This window comes from Lipotes vexillifer, unplaced genomic scaffold (genome assembly GCF_000442215.2).
Source record: "Lipotes vexillifer unplaced genomic scaffold, Lipotes_vexillifer_v1.1 scaffold865, whole genome shotgun sequence".
Lineage (NCBI taxonomy): Eukaryota > Metazoa > Chordata > Mammalia > Artiodactyla > Lipotidae > Lipotes > Lipotes vexillifer.
In genome coordinates, this window is record NW_006795130.1 from 2,465,932 (window position 1) to 2,484,736 (window position 18,805).

Consider the following 18,805-nt stretch of genomic DNA (forward strand, 5'->3'; position numbering starts at 1 on the left):
TTCAGCAGGGGCTTCTGTGTTAGCCAGGTTCAACCAGGTGTCTACTGGTACCAGGGAGTCTTTCTAACCCAGCGCAGTGTAAACCCAGCATCTGTTCGAATTTTGATTGAAGCTGCTTCTGCTTCTCGAACAGTCTCCTTCACAGACTGCATGAGGTTCTGGGCATTGTGAACCAGCATCTCTGTGGCCTGTAAGGAAAGAGGAGCTCTCCATTACTCACAGTCGCTGATGGAGCCCTGCCTCTGAAACAGGCTTAAGCCAGGAATGCAATGCAGTTTACCCTACCTGTACCTGGCATCCCTTGTATTTGTCATATCACTGGTGGTTTATAGCTGGATCACCAAAAAGAACCCAAAACTGGACCATCACTGATTTTATACTGTACCCTTAGGTGGCTTCTAGTGTATACTCCCTTCCTGGTGTTCAAACAAGCCCCTACCTCGGGCTCCTGCAGTCCCCGCTACCTAGAATGCTCTTCCCCCAGGTATCCCATGGCTCACCTCTCACCTTCAGATCCTTGCCCAGTTGTCACCTTGCTGAGGCTTTTCCTGCTTACCTTATTTTAAATCACAAACCACCTTCCCAACTCCCAGCATGCTTCATCCTCCAATTCTTTCTTCACTTTTCTCTACAGAACTTACCATCACTAATTGATGTACTATATGTTTTACCTAGGTTGTTTATCTGATGTTTTATCTAATTTTATCTAAAATTTAAGTTCCATGAGGGCAGCAATTTTTGTCAGTTTTGTTCTCTGCTGTACCCTAGTGTTACATCAGTGCCTGTCACGAGGCATTTCATAAACATTTAATTAACACATGAAAAACTAACCAAGTAAACCAACCACCTTATAAATCCATGAAAATCTAAATAAGTAAATCTTGTAAACATACAAAATACAGGACTGAGATCACACTAGTAACTAACATCAATCCATTAACTCAGTAATTTTTTTTAATTCTTAAATATTTTTGAGCTACAGACCCTTTGAGGGTTTAATGAAGGCTGTGGATTCTCCCCAGAAAAAACTGCTCACGTGCACAGAATTTGTACATGCAATTTCAGAGGGTGCACGGGCTCTGAGAGGCATAACTATGGACTAGAATTCCCAATCAGTTAATCTTTTCGCTTGGTCAACAAAGAGGCTGAGGCCCAGGGTGATTCGGAGACTTGCCAGCCCAACTCACACAACAGTCAGGATGAGCCTCAAAACTTCTGACTTGCAATCCTGTGTTTCTTCCATTCTACCACACTGTTTCTTTTTTTTAACTGGAATATTTAATGAAACATAGTAGATACTTCCAAGATACATTTTTGTTGGCTAATTGATTAAATGATAAGGTCAGAAACTCTGAGTCTTACCCTTTCTTCCCTGTTTTTTCTATTTCCTTTTCTTGGGGCAGGAGAGATCACATGACAGGAAATAGCCTAGTGCCCAAACCCTGCCTAGAATACATGGAAGTTAAAGGTTAAAATCCAGTTCCCATGGTTTGGGAGAAGAGAGGGTTATGGTGAGAGCTGTTGAATTAAACCATGGTAGTTAAGGTAGCACTACTGACACCAAGAGAAGTAGCCTCCCTGTTCCTCTAAAGTGCTCCTAACCTCTATCTCCTGGCCCGGACAAGGAGAGGGATTGTGTGTATTTTGTTAACTCCCCTACATAGTATGTAATACAGTGCCACATACATAGCCCATTGCATGATGAGGCTTGTCTGAGCAGTTCAACAAAAGATGTGCTACCTTCCATAAGAAGAAATTAAGTCTGGCTCATAGCAGAGCCTACTAGAGAGGAAATGAGAGGAAGGGGTGCTCAAATGAGAGCTTTCTGAGAAGACCTGAGCCACGTTTCCAGGAGGCAGGGAGAGAAAAAACTGTGACTGCCGAGATACATACAAGAAACACTTAAGCAAACACTCCCACCATCTTTATTTCATTCTCTGTCAAAGAAACCAAAAGAGAAGCACCTCGTTTGAAATGTCATTTCAGCCTCAGCACAGGCCTAACCACCTCATGCCCCTGAAAAGCCTATACTATTCATCCTCCCTGAGGTACTTATCACCCAGAGAACAAGGAAGCAGAAATTCTCCAGCCAGAAGGATAGAGTGAGCAGGACTGAACAGGCATTGGAGGCCTCGAGAGAGCCAAACCTATTCCAGGGAGGAAAAGAACCGAGTAGAGAGTCCTAACTGCTGCTGATTCACTTAACCTCCCAAGGCCTCAATTTCTCATCTGTAAAATGACAAGAGTTGCACAAGAGCTTTTTACTTCCCTTTCCAAATTTCTGATGCATCTCTCCAACACAGATGCCCTTCTGAGAGAACTGAAGACTCCATCCTACATACTGAATACCCATTTCACAGTTAAAATTTCCTCAAGGCTGAATTAAATTGCTATCAAGTGGAATAGAAGCTGCTGGCGAGAAATCAGAAGCACATACCTGCTCAGACTCCTCGTCGCTTATGTTGGTCCGGCCCAGCATGGTGGCCTTCACCGTGGACAGGATTTTGAGCTGGGTGCTTATGGTTGGGATTCGCTCGCATACCTAAAAAGAAAATTTAATTTAGTATGTTTCTTTGTTTTTCTTGTCCACAAGCTCCCTGAGGACTTAATTCACCTCTGTATTCTCAGTGGCTGGCATGCAGAAAGCATTCAGTAAATCAGCAGCAGGATTCCAATTGTTTTCCCCCTAGGATCAGTATAGTCCTTCTGTCCAGACATGGAAGCATTAAAATTCTTTCATTTGATTCAGAAATAAACTTGCCTGTATCTGTCTTTCCCAAATACACATGTGTATTTCCCCTTTCTGCTATTTCTTCCCATTCTAAAGTACCTCCTCCTTGCTCACCCACTTTTCTCTCTCCTGCTTTTCACCCTACCCCCTGCCCCCCCCCCACACACACACTTTTCCTGAGTACCTGTAAGAGGTTGGTTCTAATCCGCTTATCTGTGCACTGCTTGGCAACCTCCTTGGCCAACCGAGTCACCTCATCTGAGGCCTTGGCTATGTCCTTGGCACACTGAATCAGTGCCCGCTTGGTACCGCTGCCCCCTCTGACCAGCCGAGACATCTCAGCCATCAGCAGAGCCATGCGCTTGGCTGCTGCAATGATGTCATTGCCCTAGAGAGAAGCAAGATACAGTGTGAGCTCAGCCCATACTCTGGCCAAGTTAGGGAAGGAAGGAGAAACACAGAGAAGAGAGGAGGGAGCCTGCTGCTCTAGCAGCCCTCCGGAGGGGTGAGAAGAAGATATACAGACTATTCTTGAGTGATACAGATATAGCACAGGAGAAATAAACAGAAGAGTGAGCCAGGGTACTCACCCCAGCACTCTGAGAGAGAGAGAGAGAGAGAGAGAGAGAGAGAGAGAGGGAGAGAGGGAGAGAGGGAGATATCACTGGACCAAAAAAGGAAGACTTGGATATTAATCTGAAAGGGCAACATGTGAGCCCCAGACATAGCACTAAACAAGCATTTCAGCATTTCCAGGTTAATCATGTCAATAAATTGGGGATGGGCACAAGAAGTTGGTTAAATAGGCATTTTCCTTTCTGTGGGGGGAAAGCAGTACAGCTGGCCTGAAGGGAAAAATACAGATGAGCCTTTCCAGATGCTGAAATCATCCTCTTTATCCTTACCCTTGTTACAGACAGCAGCCAATGATTGTCGCTGCTGAACTAGAATTTAAACCAAGTAACTATTAGCCTTGGTGAAAAAAAATTTTTTTCTGACCTAGTCTGCTCCTGCCCTCCCTCTACTGCCTCTTGTTTGTACTCTCAGCCTAAAGGAACATATTATTTTAATTTTTCACATTTAAAAAGGCCAAGAATCAATTCTGCAGTCCTCTCAGCTAAGTGGCTTCAATTAAAGAAACCTTCACAGTTAAGAGGATGCTGGGGGAGGCGTTGGGAAAATAAAAATCGTGAGTCAAGCCGTAAATGCAACCCTCACTCCAACTAACAGCAGTTTATCTTACACTGGGCATTTTGGTTCATTAAAACCCTCATGGGTCATAATAAGGAAATATACAAGTAATGTACTTTATGCCTTCAAAAGGCTGATATTTTGGCTGATAACAACCAAAAATAACAAATGCAATGTTCAAAACTACCTAAAAGGCCAGGCTCTACGCATTTTTGCCCTCATGCTTTACAATTTCTAGACAATGCAGTGAGACATACAGAAACCATGCCACTGCAGGGTGCTCTGTGAGAAACCTCCACAGGCACCATGAAGTGGCTGATCTTTACGCTGGAGGGTGTGTAACATCTCGGGCAGTAATTGAGGCCAGAGAGAACACAGGCATGGGAAGAACTCATGAGAATAGGGGTACGTTAGACAAGGCTGGCTGGGCCCACCTCTTCCAGTGCAGACCTGGGATCATTCCAGGATTTCATGACCTTGGTTAGAGGACAGTGTAGTGCCAGGGTTAGTTAGTTATTACCCATCGCTCTTCAAACCCTTTCTTCTTGCAACATGCCACCTTCAAAGGGAAAAAAGTGATTGCCCCCATCCCCGACTCCCTAAGGCCAAAGCTCCGTTGGTTCCTGTCCTGCAGACTTGAGCGCTATCTGTCCCCCACTCACACCCCGTCTCCCACTGAAACCCCTGAACAAGCCAGTCAGTGAAGCCCCATTCCCCATGGGCTCCCATGAAGGCCAGCATCTGCCCCACAGCCAAGTGCAGGACAGCAAGCAGCCCTCCCCAGAAACCCTCCTCACGCTGATCAACTCTGCCTGAGCCATCAGTGAGAGGTCAGCGGGGAGGGGGCATAGGTGGGGGACAGGCAAAGTCCAATGATCAGGCCAGATGACCTCTTAATGGTCTACAATGATTCCTGACCTGAAAGTCACTGAGAGGCATCCACGGCTTCCCAAGGCATTTAAGGTTCCAATATGGGCCACAAGGTCAGTAAGAAAAGGAATCCTTTCAAAAAGTGACCCCATCTCTCTCTAACCCCCAAACATAAATGCAATCCAGTTAATCTGGCATTAGCAGACCTATCAAACTTGTGAAGCCAGTCCTAAAAACAAGGTGCAGACAGACAGATGCCCGCCCAGCTCAGACTCACAGGACCCGCACAGATCATGAGTGATGCAATGTGTCAAGGCTGCACGTGGCCAGATGCATATGGAGCAGCCCCAGCTGGGGGCGCTAATCAGTACCTTACTAGACCACTTGGTAGCTTCCCGATGCAATGACTGAGCCGCTGCCAGAATGGGCTGGTTGACCGGCTGACTGGATGGCATTAACAGCAGCTCAGGTTCGTAATCGTCTTCCATGTCAGGGGGGACAGGGGACCCAACAGCGTCAGCCGCATCTGCCTCAGCTACAGCACTTATACCCACCTTAGCGGCTGGGTTACCTGGCTTTGTCGATGGCAGGAAGGGTGAGAAACAGGGACAGTGTTAGTAAGAGCAGTAGGGCTTGGGCAACTGAGCTTCAGCTGGTTTAGTAACCAAAGTTTGCCTAGGATAGGAAAGAAAATGGATACTCTCCAGAAGTCAGATGAACCGAGCTCCACAGAAGGGGGAAATCTCAGCCTCCGGCACCGGCCTGTTCACAGTAAAGGAAAGAGGCTTACGCCAGTAGCAAACGGTTTCCAGAGAACTATTTATACAAAGAAAGAAAGTGGCATTCCTTTTGTATACACTTACTACCAAAGAGTAGTTCTCAGGTCAGAACATTTTTGAGAAGCCGAACAACCAAACAATAGTAACTTATTAACTTTAAAAGGAATCCAGAGGGGAAAAGTAAATGGAACCACACAAGTTGCTTTGAACAGAACAATGTGAACAACTGCTGGCTCATATGAACACTGTTCTACAGCTTCCAGGAAACAGAAAGTGTCTTGGGTCAGTTCTGCAGCTGCCAGACACAGATTATTTCCTTCAGGGGTTAAAACTTCCAGAATTGAAAATGATAAATTTGAGGCAACAGATATCAAACCAGGAAAGAGGCAAGAAAAACACAATGGTGAGTGAAGAGGACTTATCAAATACCCCACAATCACCCAGCTAGAAGAAGCCTCAAGAAGACATCTCATCCAGCAACCACCTTAGGGAAAACCCACACTTCAGAGCAGCTCTCCCTATCTAAGGTCTACAGAGACAACACTTCACCATTTCACAGTGCATCCATAACTAGCCGACTAAGAAAGCTGTTCTTCGGGTACACGCTGAATCTCCCCAGTTGCACTTACCCCAAACTCAATTTATTGATATTTCACAGATAACACATGGATTTGTCAACTGACCAAAGCGGAGTTCAGAGGAGCTCAAAACTGGTGCACATGAGAAAACAGGACCAGTGATGGGGGAGAGAATTAACTTAATACCAGGGATGGGCATTCTGAAAGGCCAGGAAGGAAGCAAAGAGATCAGATGCTGAAAATAGGCTAAGGGGGAAAGAGAATGAAAGGAATTGCCCCAATGAAGCCGAACCACTTATATAAAGAATGGCAGACACAGGTTCTTTATATCAAACATCTCTAACCAAGAGGAAGTAAGAGTTTGTGTGGAATTTTATTTGAGGTTGCTACAACTCCTGAAAGTCTTAATCCGCACAGGAAGCCTGCCTCCAAAAGCTGACTATTAAGTTGGAGGATTCAGGGCCAACAAGGGGTTTGGGTACCTTCTAAATCCTTTCACCTAAACTGTCTCAACCAGAACTCAACTCACCCCCATTCCTTAGAGGAGAGGCCAGCCCACTTCTGCTGGGGTTCAGAGTCCCAAAGTACAAAGCAGACCGACAGATACACAAACACATACCGCCCACCCGTCCTCCCTAAACACACATGGTTCAAATAGCTCCTGACTTCACACAGCTCAAAGTCAGCAATCCCCAGATGCTCCAAACCTCCAGAGACAGTCAGACCTAAGGATTTTTGGCGACAAATGGCAGAGTGGGATAAACATGTAGGCCGATGCTGTCTGCCCCTTAAATTTTATGTTTGTCTTTAAATTCATGTATATTTTGTGTTCCACTGCACAATGTATCTGTTGTTTCTTTTTAAGTTCAAAAGTACATTTATTTAAAATGTGGGCAAGATATCAATATAAAAGAAAAGAGTGTAAGAAATAAAGATTTGAAATGTTTTGTACTTTTATTTTTAACATCCATAATTTAGAGTGTATCTGGGTTTATAAAGAAATTTAAATTTTCCTTAGGGAATTCCCTGGCGGTCCAGTGGTTAGGACTCGGCACTTTCAATGCCAGGTGCCCAGGCGCAATCCCTGGTCAGGGAACTAAAATCCCGCAAGCTGCAAGGAACGGCCAAACAAACAAATAAATAAAAATGTTCTTTAAAATCTTTGAGTAAAACCAACCTTCACTATCACCCCCACCCCACTCCCCATGTGCACTGGGACTCTGCTAATGGTCCCAGGGGTGTGCATGCCCCAGCTGAAGAGAGATGATTATAAGTGATTCCACAGGTCAGGTCCAACACCAGCAAGGTCACCATTCCTTCTTGGAACGTGGGATCACAGGTAACAGTGCAGAAAAATACAGAGTTAAAAAACCAAGGTAGGGCTTCCCTGGTGGCACAGTGGTTGAGAGTCCGCCTGCTGATGCAGGGGACATGGGTTCATGCCCCGACCTGGGAAGATCCCACATGCCGCGGAGTGGCTGGGCCCGTGAGCCATGGCCGCTGAGCCTGCGCGTCCGGAGCCTGTGCTCCGCAACAGGAGAGGCCACAGCAGTGAGAGGCCTGCGTACCGGGGGAAAAAAAAAAAAACAAGGTCAAATTCCCAGCCTGAAAAAACCCAAGATCAGCTGCATGTGCAGGAGGTCCCTGGGGAACTACATTCAATACAAGAGCTTGAGGTGGCTGAAGGTGTGAAATGAACAAAGGCCAATAGATGTTGGGGATAAAGATGTAGGTTCATGGTAGAAACAGTTTAGAACTGACTTAGAACCACCTTCCACTGCAGGCTTAACAATAATATTTAGCTCTTGTCTAGAAAAGCTACCACTCACTTTTCATCATTCATGAGGCATGACTGCTGCAGCATCCAAATTTTCACCAACCATGTTAATATTTACACTTCCAGATTGTTTAGTAGGAGTTAGCCTGGAGCTGTCTTGAGTTGAGGGTTGAGATGATTCTGAGAAAGGGAAAAAGCACATGGCTTCTAAGACACCAATCTACCTGCTTCTATGAGAAAAGAGAAGGAAAATGCAAATATTTCATGTAGCTATAGCAGAGCCTACAGAAGACTGTGCCATGTTTGCAGTGTGGATAATTAGCACGAGAGCATCTAAAAACATTCAGTGACCCCAAGAAAGAAGAGCAATTTCTAAAAGACCAAATGTCCAGCATCAGCTGACACTCTAGAGGACAGAAGGAAAAGAACTTTCATACTCTAACTAAGGTATCCTAGCTCTCACTTTAGCTGCTAGAAGGAGAAACCATCAAGTACCGGAAACATCTCACTAAACCACAAGAAAGAAGAGGATTGTGCTATTGGCAATAACAGGAACCAAAGCAGAGAGAGGGTGATTTTCCAAATAGACTTCCTGGGCTGTGTACATGGCTCTTTATCCTTTCTCAACAAGAAGAGCTTCATTACTTACCTTGCTGGACCATTTGCGAGCTTCATCATGGAGCTGCCTGGCAGCCATCATCATTGGCTGGTTAATCACCTCCCCAGCTTTCTGCTCAGGGAACTCTTCATCCTTCTCCTCTGGTGGTGGGGGCCTGGGAGGAGGGACCTCACCCTCAGGCAGAGGTGGTTTGGGAGGAGCAAGCTCATCTGTCAGCTAAGAAAGAATTACCAGGTTGTAAGTAAAGCTCTAGGAACTACTCCCCATCAGAATTCTTTCCTTTCCTTTAAAAAGCATCCCCCAAAAAGCCACCCACATCCACTCCATTTAAGACCATCCACACTGATCATAAGGACCACCTGTTTCAATCTCAACAGAAGCATATTTTCTTGCTTTTTTCTCCACAAAAAGTTAGCACCTACTGTTTTGGACATATCCCAGGGAGGCACGCACAGCCCTACTGGGCCAAGGATCCTCAAAGGAGATCTAAGTTCTGGTCCTGACTCTGTGGACGGGCAGCTGCATAAGCAACAACTTCTCCCCTGGGCCTTGGGTTCCTCAAAGGGTTTATCCATGAGGAATATCTAGACCAAATGACCTCTAAGTTCTTGATTCCAAATGTCAGGACTCTATTGATCACATAAGAATCCATGCCCCAGAATAGCCCTCCCTAGCCACCCACCAACAGCCCAGCTGAAAAGAATCAAGTCAAACCAAAAAAGAAGCGTTGAAGGCTAGGGAAGCACTGTTCATTAGCTATGGGCACAGTGACCCAACTTTGTCCTCAACAAACTTAGAAACTTAAATATGGAAAAGTAAATTTGGGATATTAAATATGGGAAAGTATATCAGGGACAGTAAATCAAATTATTGCTTTGATAAGCTATTCCCAAGGACAAGTTATTTCCAATACTGTCAGAGAAAATGTCTAAAAATAATGACTATTTCTGATTCTAGGATTTGTATCTGCAAGCTATTGCTCAGCTTTCCTCCTCCTAAACCCTTTACCTATGGAAGAAAAAATTCATGGTACTTTGTGGGGCATCAAAAGATTTAAAATTATAGTTAGGGAAAAATTAACTTTTTTTTAAAAAAAAGGATTTTATTACTTTTGCTACTAATAAAAGTCAAATGAAGGAAAGAAGAATGTACACAAGAGTCTAACCACCTCAGTTTTGTCATCAACTGGGAACACATAAATTCTCACCACAAACTGTGCAGATTATTTTCCCACTTCTCACTAACTTGCCCCACTAACTCATCACTCATCACATCCACACTTACCACAGCCAGCTCCTCTGCTCCAGTCACTTCCCATCAGAGCAGGCCAACACCAAAGACCCCCACTTACCCAGCACACGCCATGCATAAGCACTCGGTTAATACTCCACCAGATTCAAGAATGAAAGTCGAGTTGTGCCTCTGACTGAGCTTCAAGTAGAAGTTAAACAAAGCTACCTAGTGACCGAGGCTCCAGAACAGCCTACCTCTCTCTTGCTACAGTCCCGACACCCTGCTGCTCAATTCTCCCAAACTCTCTGAATTTACTTACTCGGAGCTGTTCAAGGTCTGGCGGAGGAGGCGGGAAGTCAGGCTCCTGAGGTTGGAAGGCTTCTCTGACCTTGGCCACTGCTCCCAGGATCCGATATCCCGAGTCCAGGAAGCTCTTTTGCAGGCCTAAACACAGACGCCCTCACTTTCAGTTGGATAGGTCAGTGCCCTGGAGCACTGTCTGTCCAGCAGAAGAACTGGTTTCCAGTAACAAAAGCTGGATATGAAGCTGCCAGTAAGCAGCACAGGCAGTGACTGAAGGGGAAGGGAGGTAAGAGCCAGGTAGATGCCCTGAGGCCTGCAAAGAGTCAAAAGTGGCACAAACCAGCTGATCCCTGTAGTGCTCAGGGTGCCTTCTTGCCTGTACAGCTAACAAGTACTGAGCGCACTGCCGGGCCATGAACACTTTGGGCTCAGGTGGTGCTCATCACCTCTCATGATAAAGCAGTCGAGAGATAAGCCTGCCCCACTCAGAACAGGGGAGATGTCAAATTTCAGATGGGGCACACATTCCCTGGAGTACTTCTCACCTTTCTCCCTACTCCTTTGCTCCACTTGGCATTCAGCATATTAACCCCTACATTGAGCTGCTGCTACTGTGTCCAGTCACCCAGAATTAAGGAATCTATTCAAACTATTAGAAACTCCAATTAGGAAACTGAGCACATCTTCAGTGATGGTGGGTTGAGAAAACCAGAAAGATTTTACCTGGGCTAGGGACGAACAGGGCAGCCCCTCCTTCCCACTCTCTCACACTGAGTGGATTCTACTCATAGAAGAGGCTAGAAACACTAGAGGCTCACAGGAGGAAGGAATTCAGATGTTTCCAACCAAAAAGGAGTGGTTACATCTTTAGCAGTAATGAAAAACGGATCAAAATTCAGCTAAAGAAAACACAAATTCTTTGGTGTAGGATCAAGATCAAGACCTAGGAGACCCATAGGTTAACTTAGGCCTTCCAGATTGGACAGAAATAAAGAATGTTGTCCAGAGAAAAAGCATTTTAAGAAAAGCAGAAGGTATGCCAGTTACATAAGCTAAATGGTTGATAAATTGGTTATTATGCATCTTTTGAGAAATTTCCAAAATAATGACTAAACAGGACAAGGAGTTATTTAATCAGACATTAAGAAAGCACAGAGGGACTTCCCTGGTGGCGCAGTGGTTAAGAATCCACCTGCCAATGCAGGGGACACAGGTTCAATCCCTGGTCCGGGAAGATCCCACATGCCACGGAGCAACTAAGCCCGTGCGCCACGACTACTGAGCCTGCGCTCTAGAGCCCACAAGCCACAACTACTGAGCCCGCGAGCCACAACTAGTGAAGCCCGCGTGCCTAGAGCCCATACTCCACAACAACAGAAGCCACAGCAATGTGAAGCCCACATACCGCGATGAAGAGTAGCCCCCAGTCGCCGCAACTAGAGAAAGCCCACACACAGCAACGCAGCCAGAAACAAATAAAAAATAAATTTAAAAAAAAAGCACAGGGAAGTTGGTTCAGAGAAACTAACTTACAATAACCCTGCCAAAATTGCAGAAAATATTCTGTCCAACATATTTTGAACAGAAAAAGATTAATATAGTATCCTCAAACTAAGTATCTGTAGTTTTTGCTCCCAGGTTGTGTCATGGTTGTGGGGTGCATCTTCTCTCCCCACCCTGTCAGCTTCCTGAATTAACCTCTCAGCTGAGGTGAACCACACCATGCATTGCTTACCAGGGTCAGAAATGTTTCCTGCCACAGCCTTTGCATCCACCACCATTGGGGAGATGGTTTTGCTCAATTCGTCAGAGGCGGCTTTCACGGCCTCTCGGAACTTGGGATCCTCAGAGTTCTCCACCTCCCTCTTAGCAACCAGCAGGATCCGGTTGGCCCGACGAGCAATGCTGGTTGCCCCAGCGACCAGCATCTGAGGCTGAATATTGGCCATGGCGACTTTACACTTGTCCAGGTCTTTTTTAATTGCTTCTTCGGAAGCATCCAACAGAGATTTGGTGTCAATGGCTTCGTCCACCAGCCCTGTCCGGAGAACAGAAATGGAATTTAGTTTCTATTTTAGAAGGACAGAGACTCCAAAACCCTGTTGTCCACTCAAATTTCTCATGTGAAAGTACAACACCCATAACTCTCACCTTTAGCTCAAAACCCTTTTTACATAATCAAAAGCTTCCAGGTGATCACCATTGTAAAAAAAAAAAAAAAGTGAGAATGTAGCCCAGGAGGCCATACAGACTCATAGCATTTATACCGACCGTGGTCACCAGCCTTCTTGTATCTACCACAGACAACCAGAAACGCTTTGACATCAGGAGGAAACAAGGATTGCGTCTGAAACCTTCACCGCATCAGCACCACATTATCTGTTAACAGTATTTTCTCCCTTCCCGTCTCACTCCCCAGCCATCTGTTGCTTATTGGCAGCTTGTAGTGCCCAAGATGAGCCACGCAGAGGATTCCAATAACCCTAACAGCCTGTTTCTTATTTCTGTTACCTCTCTTCAGACACCTCAGGAGCTCCACTTTCATCTCTGGCTGCTATGGACCCCTGTCCCAGCAGGTTCTGCAGGGAAGCCGAAGAGCCTACATTCCTCATCTCTTCCTCTCCCATCCCTCCCTCCACAGAGAATGAAGAAGATTCAGAGGTGCCACCTCTATCACACAGACACAGGTTTGTCAGTTGTTGGTTTCTCCTTTTTTTAAAAAAAAACTACGTAGTTGATAAGTTGGAGGAAACTCTGAGACAAGTTGTATTAAATGGTAGCTATTGTGGTTCCTTGAAATGTGAACCTGCTGAAAATGACAGGGACACTTACTGTATCCACAAACACCGCCTCTCAGCCTCTGAAACCAAACTCTGGCTCAGACAGAGAAAAGACACTATTCAGAGAAGATAGGAGCTGTAACAATAAACATCACACCGGGAGGGCCACATTAAAATCAAAGAGACTCAAAGAGTCTCTCTTCGGACAAAGTTGCAAGGCTTGAATGAGAAGCCGCTGCTGCTCAGCGGCCTTAATCAGGGCCAAGTACACTGTCGAGCACATGACGGTCCCTTTATCCAATTACAGCTGAGTAACATAACTGGTCCTGTTTGAGTTTCTCAGAACTCATTTCTCATGGATCAGACAGGAAGAATTTTGCACACAACTCTACCTGTCATTTTTTCAACATTATCGATCCACTGGTTCTTCATGGTCTCAAAATGTTCATAAGCAGCTTGATTTCCGGGATTCCTAAGTAAGATGCGAGCCGCTGAGACGACCTGGCAATGACAAAACAACCTTTAAACACCACTCAAATATAAACCTTCAGCAAAGGTTCCCCCTCTTTACCTACAGGTGGCACTATAAGGCCAAAAATCGGGGAGTCTCTTTTCAGACCAAGCACTTTAGTTTTGGTCTCATAAACAGCTCCCCAGAATGGGCCCTCACAAAAGATTTTACAGTTACAGCCTGATTTTAAGAAGGTAATAAAGTGACAAAGTAAACGGGTGTTTGCTTGATACTTCTGAACATACCCAAAACGGACAGATACTTAAGCCTCATCTTAAAAAGCACCATTAAGAAAGATACTAAAGATTACTTAAAACAGATTTATAAATATTTATTAAAAACTGTCAGACTTTCCTGGTGGCGCAGTGGTTAAGAATCCACCTGCCAATGCAGGGGACACGGGTTTGATCTCAGGTCTGGGAAGATCCCACATGCCACAGGGCAACTAAGCCCATGTGCCACAACTACAGAGCCTGCACTCTAGAGCCCGCGAGCCACAACTACTGAGCCCACGTGCCACAACTACTGAAACCTGCACACCTAGAGCCCGTGCTCCGCAACAAGAGAAGCCACCGCAACGAGAAGCCCGCGCACCGCAACGAAGAGTAGCCCCCGCTCACCATAACTAGAGAAAGCCCGCACGCAGCAACGAAGACCCAATGCAGCCAATAAATAAAAAAATAAATAAATGTTCCTTTAAATAATAATAACTGTCTACAGTTAACAGTGTGCTTTCACATCTACTGTCTTACTGAATCCTCACAACAAGCCTGTGAGAGAGACAGGACAGTAATTTCTCCACTTCACAGCTGCAAAAACCAAGACGCAGAAAATTTAAGTGACTTGCTCAAGAGCTCCCAGCTAGTCAGTTGCAGCACTTGGGGAAGGAACTAATATTTACTGAGTATTTGATAAGTTACAGGCTGCACAAGCCTCAGAACAATCCACTAGGAAGGAATTATCTCCATTTTATACAAGGAAACTCAAAGTGACAGAGGATTCGAATCCCGATCTGTCTCCAAAGTCCTTGCTCTTTCCATAGTTGGTGTCTTAAGCCTACTGCTCTGTTTCTGTTTTTTCAGAAATCTCAGTTTTATAGAGAAATCCTATGTTTTATGTTCTATGTTTTATGGAAATTTTTAAGGAAAGTTAGACATGTTCATATTTTATGGACATTTTTTTTAAAAGCTAGACAAGTATGATTTTTCAACAGAATCTAACTTGTTAACATGCCACATTGGCAAAAGTTGAACAATTAAGAGACAAGCTTATTTTCCCTGTCTCTGTCTAGAAGCTCCCCACCAAATCTAGTATCACAGATTTCTAAAGCCCAGACAGTTCCTAATGTACCACAGGCACTCAAGAAATATCTGCTGAATAAATGAATGAAAAGATAATGAATTTTCTGTAATTTTATTGGAAGAAAAAAATGCACAAACATCACACTAAACAATGTTGAAGTGATCTTTTAAGAACATCTATCATGTACTAGAACTTTAATTCCTGTCCAAGTTGTTTTCTTTTGTTCCCACTCTTCCAATACTCTGTTTACAGTACATTAGCTACATCTTGGTTATATAATTAAAGAAAAAAGAAAAATTACGGACACATCTAAAATTTTTAAAATACCATCAAAGAGATGTGGGGAAAGGCATAAGCTCTAAAATCAAAATAAACTAACTTCTCAAGATTATTGAATTTTTCCCTAATTATGTATGGGAGGGGGGTGTTTTACTAGTTTTTTCTACTTTCAAAACTAATCATGATCACTGTAAAAAATTCAAACAATATAAAAATGATTTAGACATTAAAGGTATGTGTGGGTTTTTTCATGATATTTTATAGTAAGTGTTCAAAAATGTATAGAAACTGTTCTGTAATTAACCTTCTTTACTCAATATGGTGTGTACTGGCATGATGAAGGGGGAGTGAAACCCACCTGGGGTGTGAGTTCTCGGGCTGTCTTCACTGAGGCCTGAATGCCTTCCACCGTTGATTTATTAGCAGTTCCAACAGCAGCCGCCTTCTCTGCCGTGGCCCCAAGCCTTCCTGAATGGTTTTCAAAGTTAGCTGCCCTCTCATCAAATACCTTGAGGAACAAACAAAGACATTAAGAAAATTTATTGCAATAAAATGGGTCAAAGAAAAAGTCTCTCTTTAAGCAGAGGCAGCAACTGCTTCAGCAAAGACTTTACAAGTTAATAAGACAACAGTCACATCGAGTCTTGGCCTTGCCGTATCTCCTCAGAGGTTTGGCCATAAGCATCACATGCATGCAGGCAAGCGCACACACACCGCTGAATTTCAGTGCAATCAATGCTTACCAGGTGCAAACAGGACATACAGTGCTGTGCAGTCTGCAATAAGGAGTTCACAGAATCCAAAGACTTAAATAATCCCTGTTCACAAAAGGCTTATCCTCTAGTTTGAAGAGTATAGAAAAACCTACTCCAGGTTCCAGTGCAGGTGGCTGGATGCATTAAAGGCCAAGAATATCCAGAGTCCTAACCAGAGCTCCAGCCTCCTCAGGGCAGCTTCCCTCACATATCCCATTACCATTAATGTTGTAAAAGCTCTGCCCCTGACCTCCATGGGAAAAACGATAGCTGGTGCTCACACCCACGCCTGACACAAGGGTAAGGATGGCTGACTTCCATCACCCCAAATGCAAAAACATCTACTGAATTGTTCATTCAGTTCACACATTTTTAAAAAGTTAACTTTTTCTTCGACATGGATATTATGCAAGGTCACATACCATGAAGGGGATAATTTAACTTAGACGACAAAAGTTCTTCTGTCATTTGTTTGGATCACATTATTAGAATTGATGCTTGAGGCAAGGTATATCCAACAGCCCTGGGTGAGCTTTATATTATACACAGAGCACATTAGGAACTGCCTGGCAGAATCTACCCTCTTCTTTGCCTCCTCCTGGAGGTCTACCTGCCCATACTTGGAGACAAGTTCTGGCTCCCAGCAGACAATCTCTGAAGGTCTCCTGGCCCAACAGCAGGCTCCAGTCTCATTGCCAGGGTTCTATGTTTATGCACACAAGTCTCTTCCCCATTCTGACCTCTTGTTTGGATCCAGCCAACTGGGTTCTTGCCATTTAATGCTCAGGATATCTTCGTAAATTTCTAGCCTCCTGGTCCTCTTCTCCTGGCCTCAGTCCTTGTTTCTTTCCTTGGCTGGTCTCCCACACTCTGAATCTATAAGGCTTTGCCAACTTTGGTTCACCATCTCAACCCCAGTCTATGTCTGCTGCTCCCTCTGATTTACCCTACTGCTTAGCTTGTTCTTCTTGTCACTCAACCAAACTGTACTGAGCACCTACTATGTGCCAGGCCCTGGAACAGGTGCTGAAGATACAAAGATGAATAAGACATAATTTCTGCATCTCAAGGATCTCACATCCTAGCAGGGTTAAAAAGGCCCATAAACAGATACCTACAATAGTTGTGTGCTATGTGAAATAATAAAACTAAGCATTGATACTTGGGAGGAAAAAGTAAGGCACTTAGACTATCCAGGAAGTAAAGGATACTAGAATAAAGGATAAACAGAAATTAGCCAAAAGAGATAAGGGGACAATAATTAGGTAGAGAGACAGAAAGAACAAAGACATGGAGAAAAGAAAGGACAGAGTACGCAGGAAACTATAAGCAATGAGGTATTGCTGGGGCATGAACTGAGAGGCGGGGTTTGTGGGAAACAGGGGTAGAGGGAGCATTAGAAACCAGATCACAGAGCTCTGGCTTTCTCCTTGAAAAGGAAGGGCCACTGAAAGGTTTAAGCAGGAAAATATCAGGGTCAGATCTGTATTTTTATTTTATTCGTGCCCTAGTGATGGATTCAAAGACCAGTCTCAGCTGCGTAGTTATAAAGGCAGCAGGAAAAAAGGATCAGAACTAGAGCCGTGGCAACATGAATAGAAATTAGAGAGAATTCAAGACGTATTTGTGAGATCAAATTAGCTTGTCTTACTTTATAGATGTGGGAAGATGAAGGGAAGAGTCAGTGGCGACTCACAAATTTCCAGCTGGAAGAAAACAGGAGGACAACACATGCTGAGGTACCCATGCAGCATCTAGGTAGAGATTACCAGCAGACAGTTTTGTCTGCTCATCTGACACTCAGATGTCTGGAATGAAAACACAGCACATCACCCCAGCCTAAGGGGACCATGAGCTGAACTGCCCAGTAACCTAGGCTAGAGAAAGAAAATGGGAGTCATTAGCAAATAAGAATAACATAAACGTCTGCTCACCAGTTCTGCATTGTCTTGGGTGCCTGACCCAACCCTTTCTCCATCACTACCAATACTATAGAGGATGGAAAACCAAATACTTGCTTTCCTAGATTCCTTTGCAGTGAGGTAGCCATGTGACAGCATTCTAGCCAATGAGACATATACAAAAGTCTCCTGGAGGATTTCTGGGAGAGCGTTTACCTTCATTTATTCAGCACCAAGGATGTGTCAGACATTGTTCTAAGAAATGGGAATAAAGTAATGACAAAACAAAATCCCTGCCCACATGGAGCTTTTATGCTAACGTGAGGAAAACGAGGTAAATATGTAAGTGTTAATAAACACAAAGGAGAAATGTAGGATATGGAGATTAGGGAATTTCTTGGGATGGGCTTGGGGTGGGGTTGCGATCTTAGGTGGTGACCCCAAAGTGACATTTCAGTAGACAGCTGAGGAAAGTGAGCAAACAATACCTGCAGTTATCTGTGGGAGGACCAGAGAGAAAAACAGCAAGGGCCCCAAGGTTAGAACATACAAACATAAACAAGGAATACTGGGAATACAACGCAAGAAGATCAATGCAGAGACAGGAGCATGAGGGGGAAGAGAGGCACCACACAAGGTCAGAGAAGTAGATGGCGGACCAGATGCAGTGGTGTGACGAAGCTGCTGGTACCAACTCACACAAGCTCATAAGAGCCAAATGTGCCCATCTCTTCCCGACTCTGCTTACAGTGACTTCACACTGAAACAGCCATCATGGGAATATTTACATCATGGAAATTAACAAACATTACAAATCAGGGCCTTTTTGTTTTTGTTTTTGTTTTGTTTTTTCCTGTGTCTATCAGCACATCACTGGCCTTACTGTTCATTGTAAGGACTCTGGCTTCACTCTGGGACAGGGAGGAGTAATCTGAAGGGTTTGAGTAAAAGAATGACATCAAATGATTTAAAAGAATTGCCCTGACTTCTGTCTGGAGAATAAAGTGTCCTAAGGGGACACTAAAGGGAAGGTTATAACCAGAGGGACAGTTACTCTAGTTGTGACTGGAATGCCCCCACTGCTCATTTCTTACTGCCTTGAACATAATGCCTAGGGCTGCATCAGCATCTCACATCATGAGGAAAAGATCAAGAAAATCAGAGAGATGCCAGCTTTCATGGCATCAAGCTGCTGA

General features: G+C 44.4%; 1 protein-coding gene across 2 annotated transcripts in view; it reads right to left on the reverse strand.

Annotated features, from left to right (window-relative positions):
• Positions 1–41: 41 nt before the first annotated feature.
• Positions 42–18,805, reverse strand: part of VCL (vinculin) — a 98,386-nt gene continuing 79,622 nt past the window's right edge. The window contains exons 14-22 of one of the 2 annotated variants that reach the window (XM_007467503.1): positions 15,312–15,461; positions 13,254–13,362; positions 11,817–12,119; positions 10,098–10,222; positions 8,576–8,761; positions 5,164–5,367; positions 2,916–3,119; positions 2,438–2,542; positions 42–188 (exon numbers count right to left, since the gene is read on the reverse strand). In XM_007467503.1, coding sequence (XP_007467565.1) covers positions 42–188; positions 2,438–2,542; positions 2,916–3,119; positions 5,164–5,367; positions 8,576–8,761; positions 10,098–10,222; positions 11,817–12,119; positions 13,254–13,362; positions 15,312–15,461 — 1,533 coding nt within the window. The remainder of the gene's footprint in view (positions 189–2,437; positions 2,543–2,915; positions 3,120–5,163; positions 5,368–8,575; positions 8,762–10,097; positions 10,223–11,816; positions 12,120–13,253; positions 13,363–15,311; positions 15,462–18,805) is intronic. The other variant, XM_007467504.1, reaches the window with a different exon arrangement.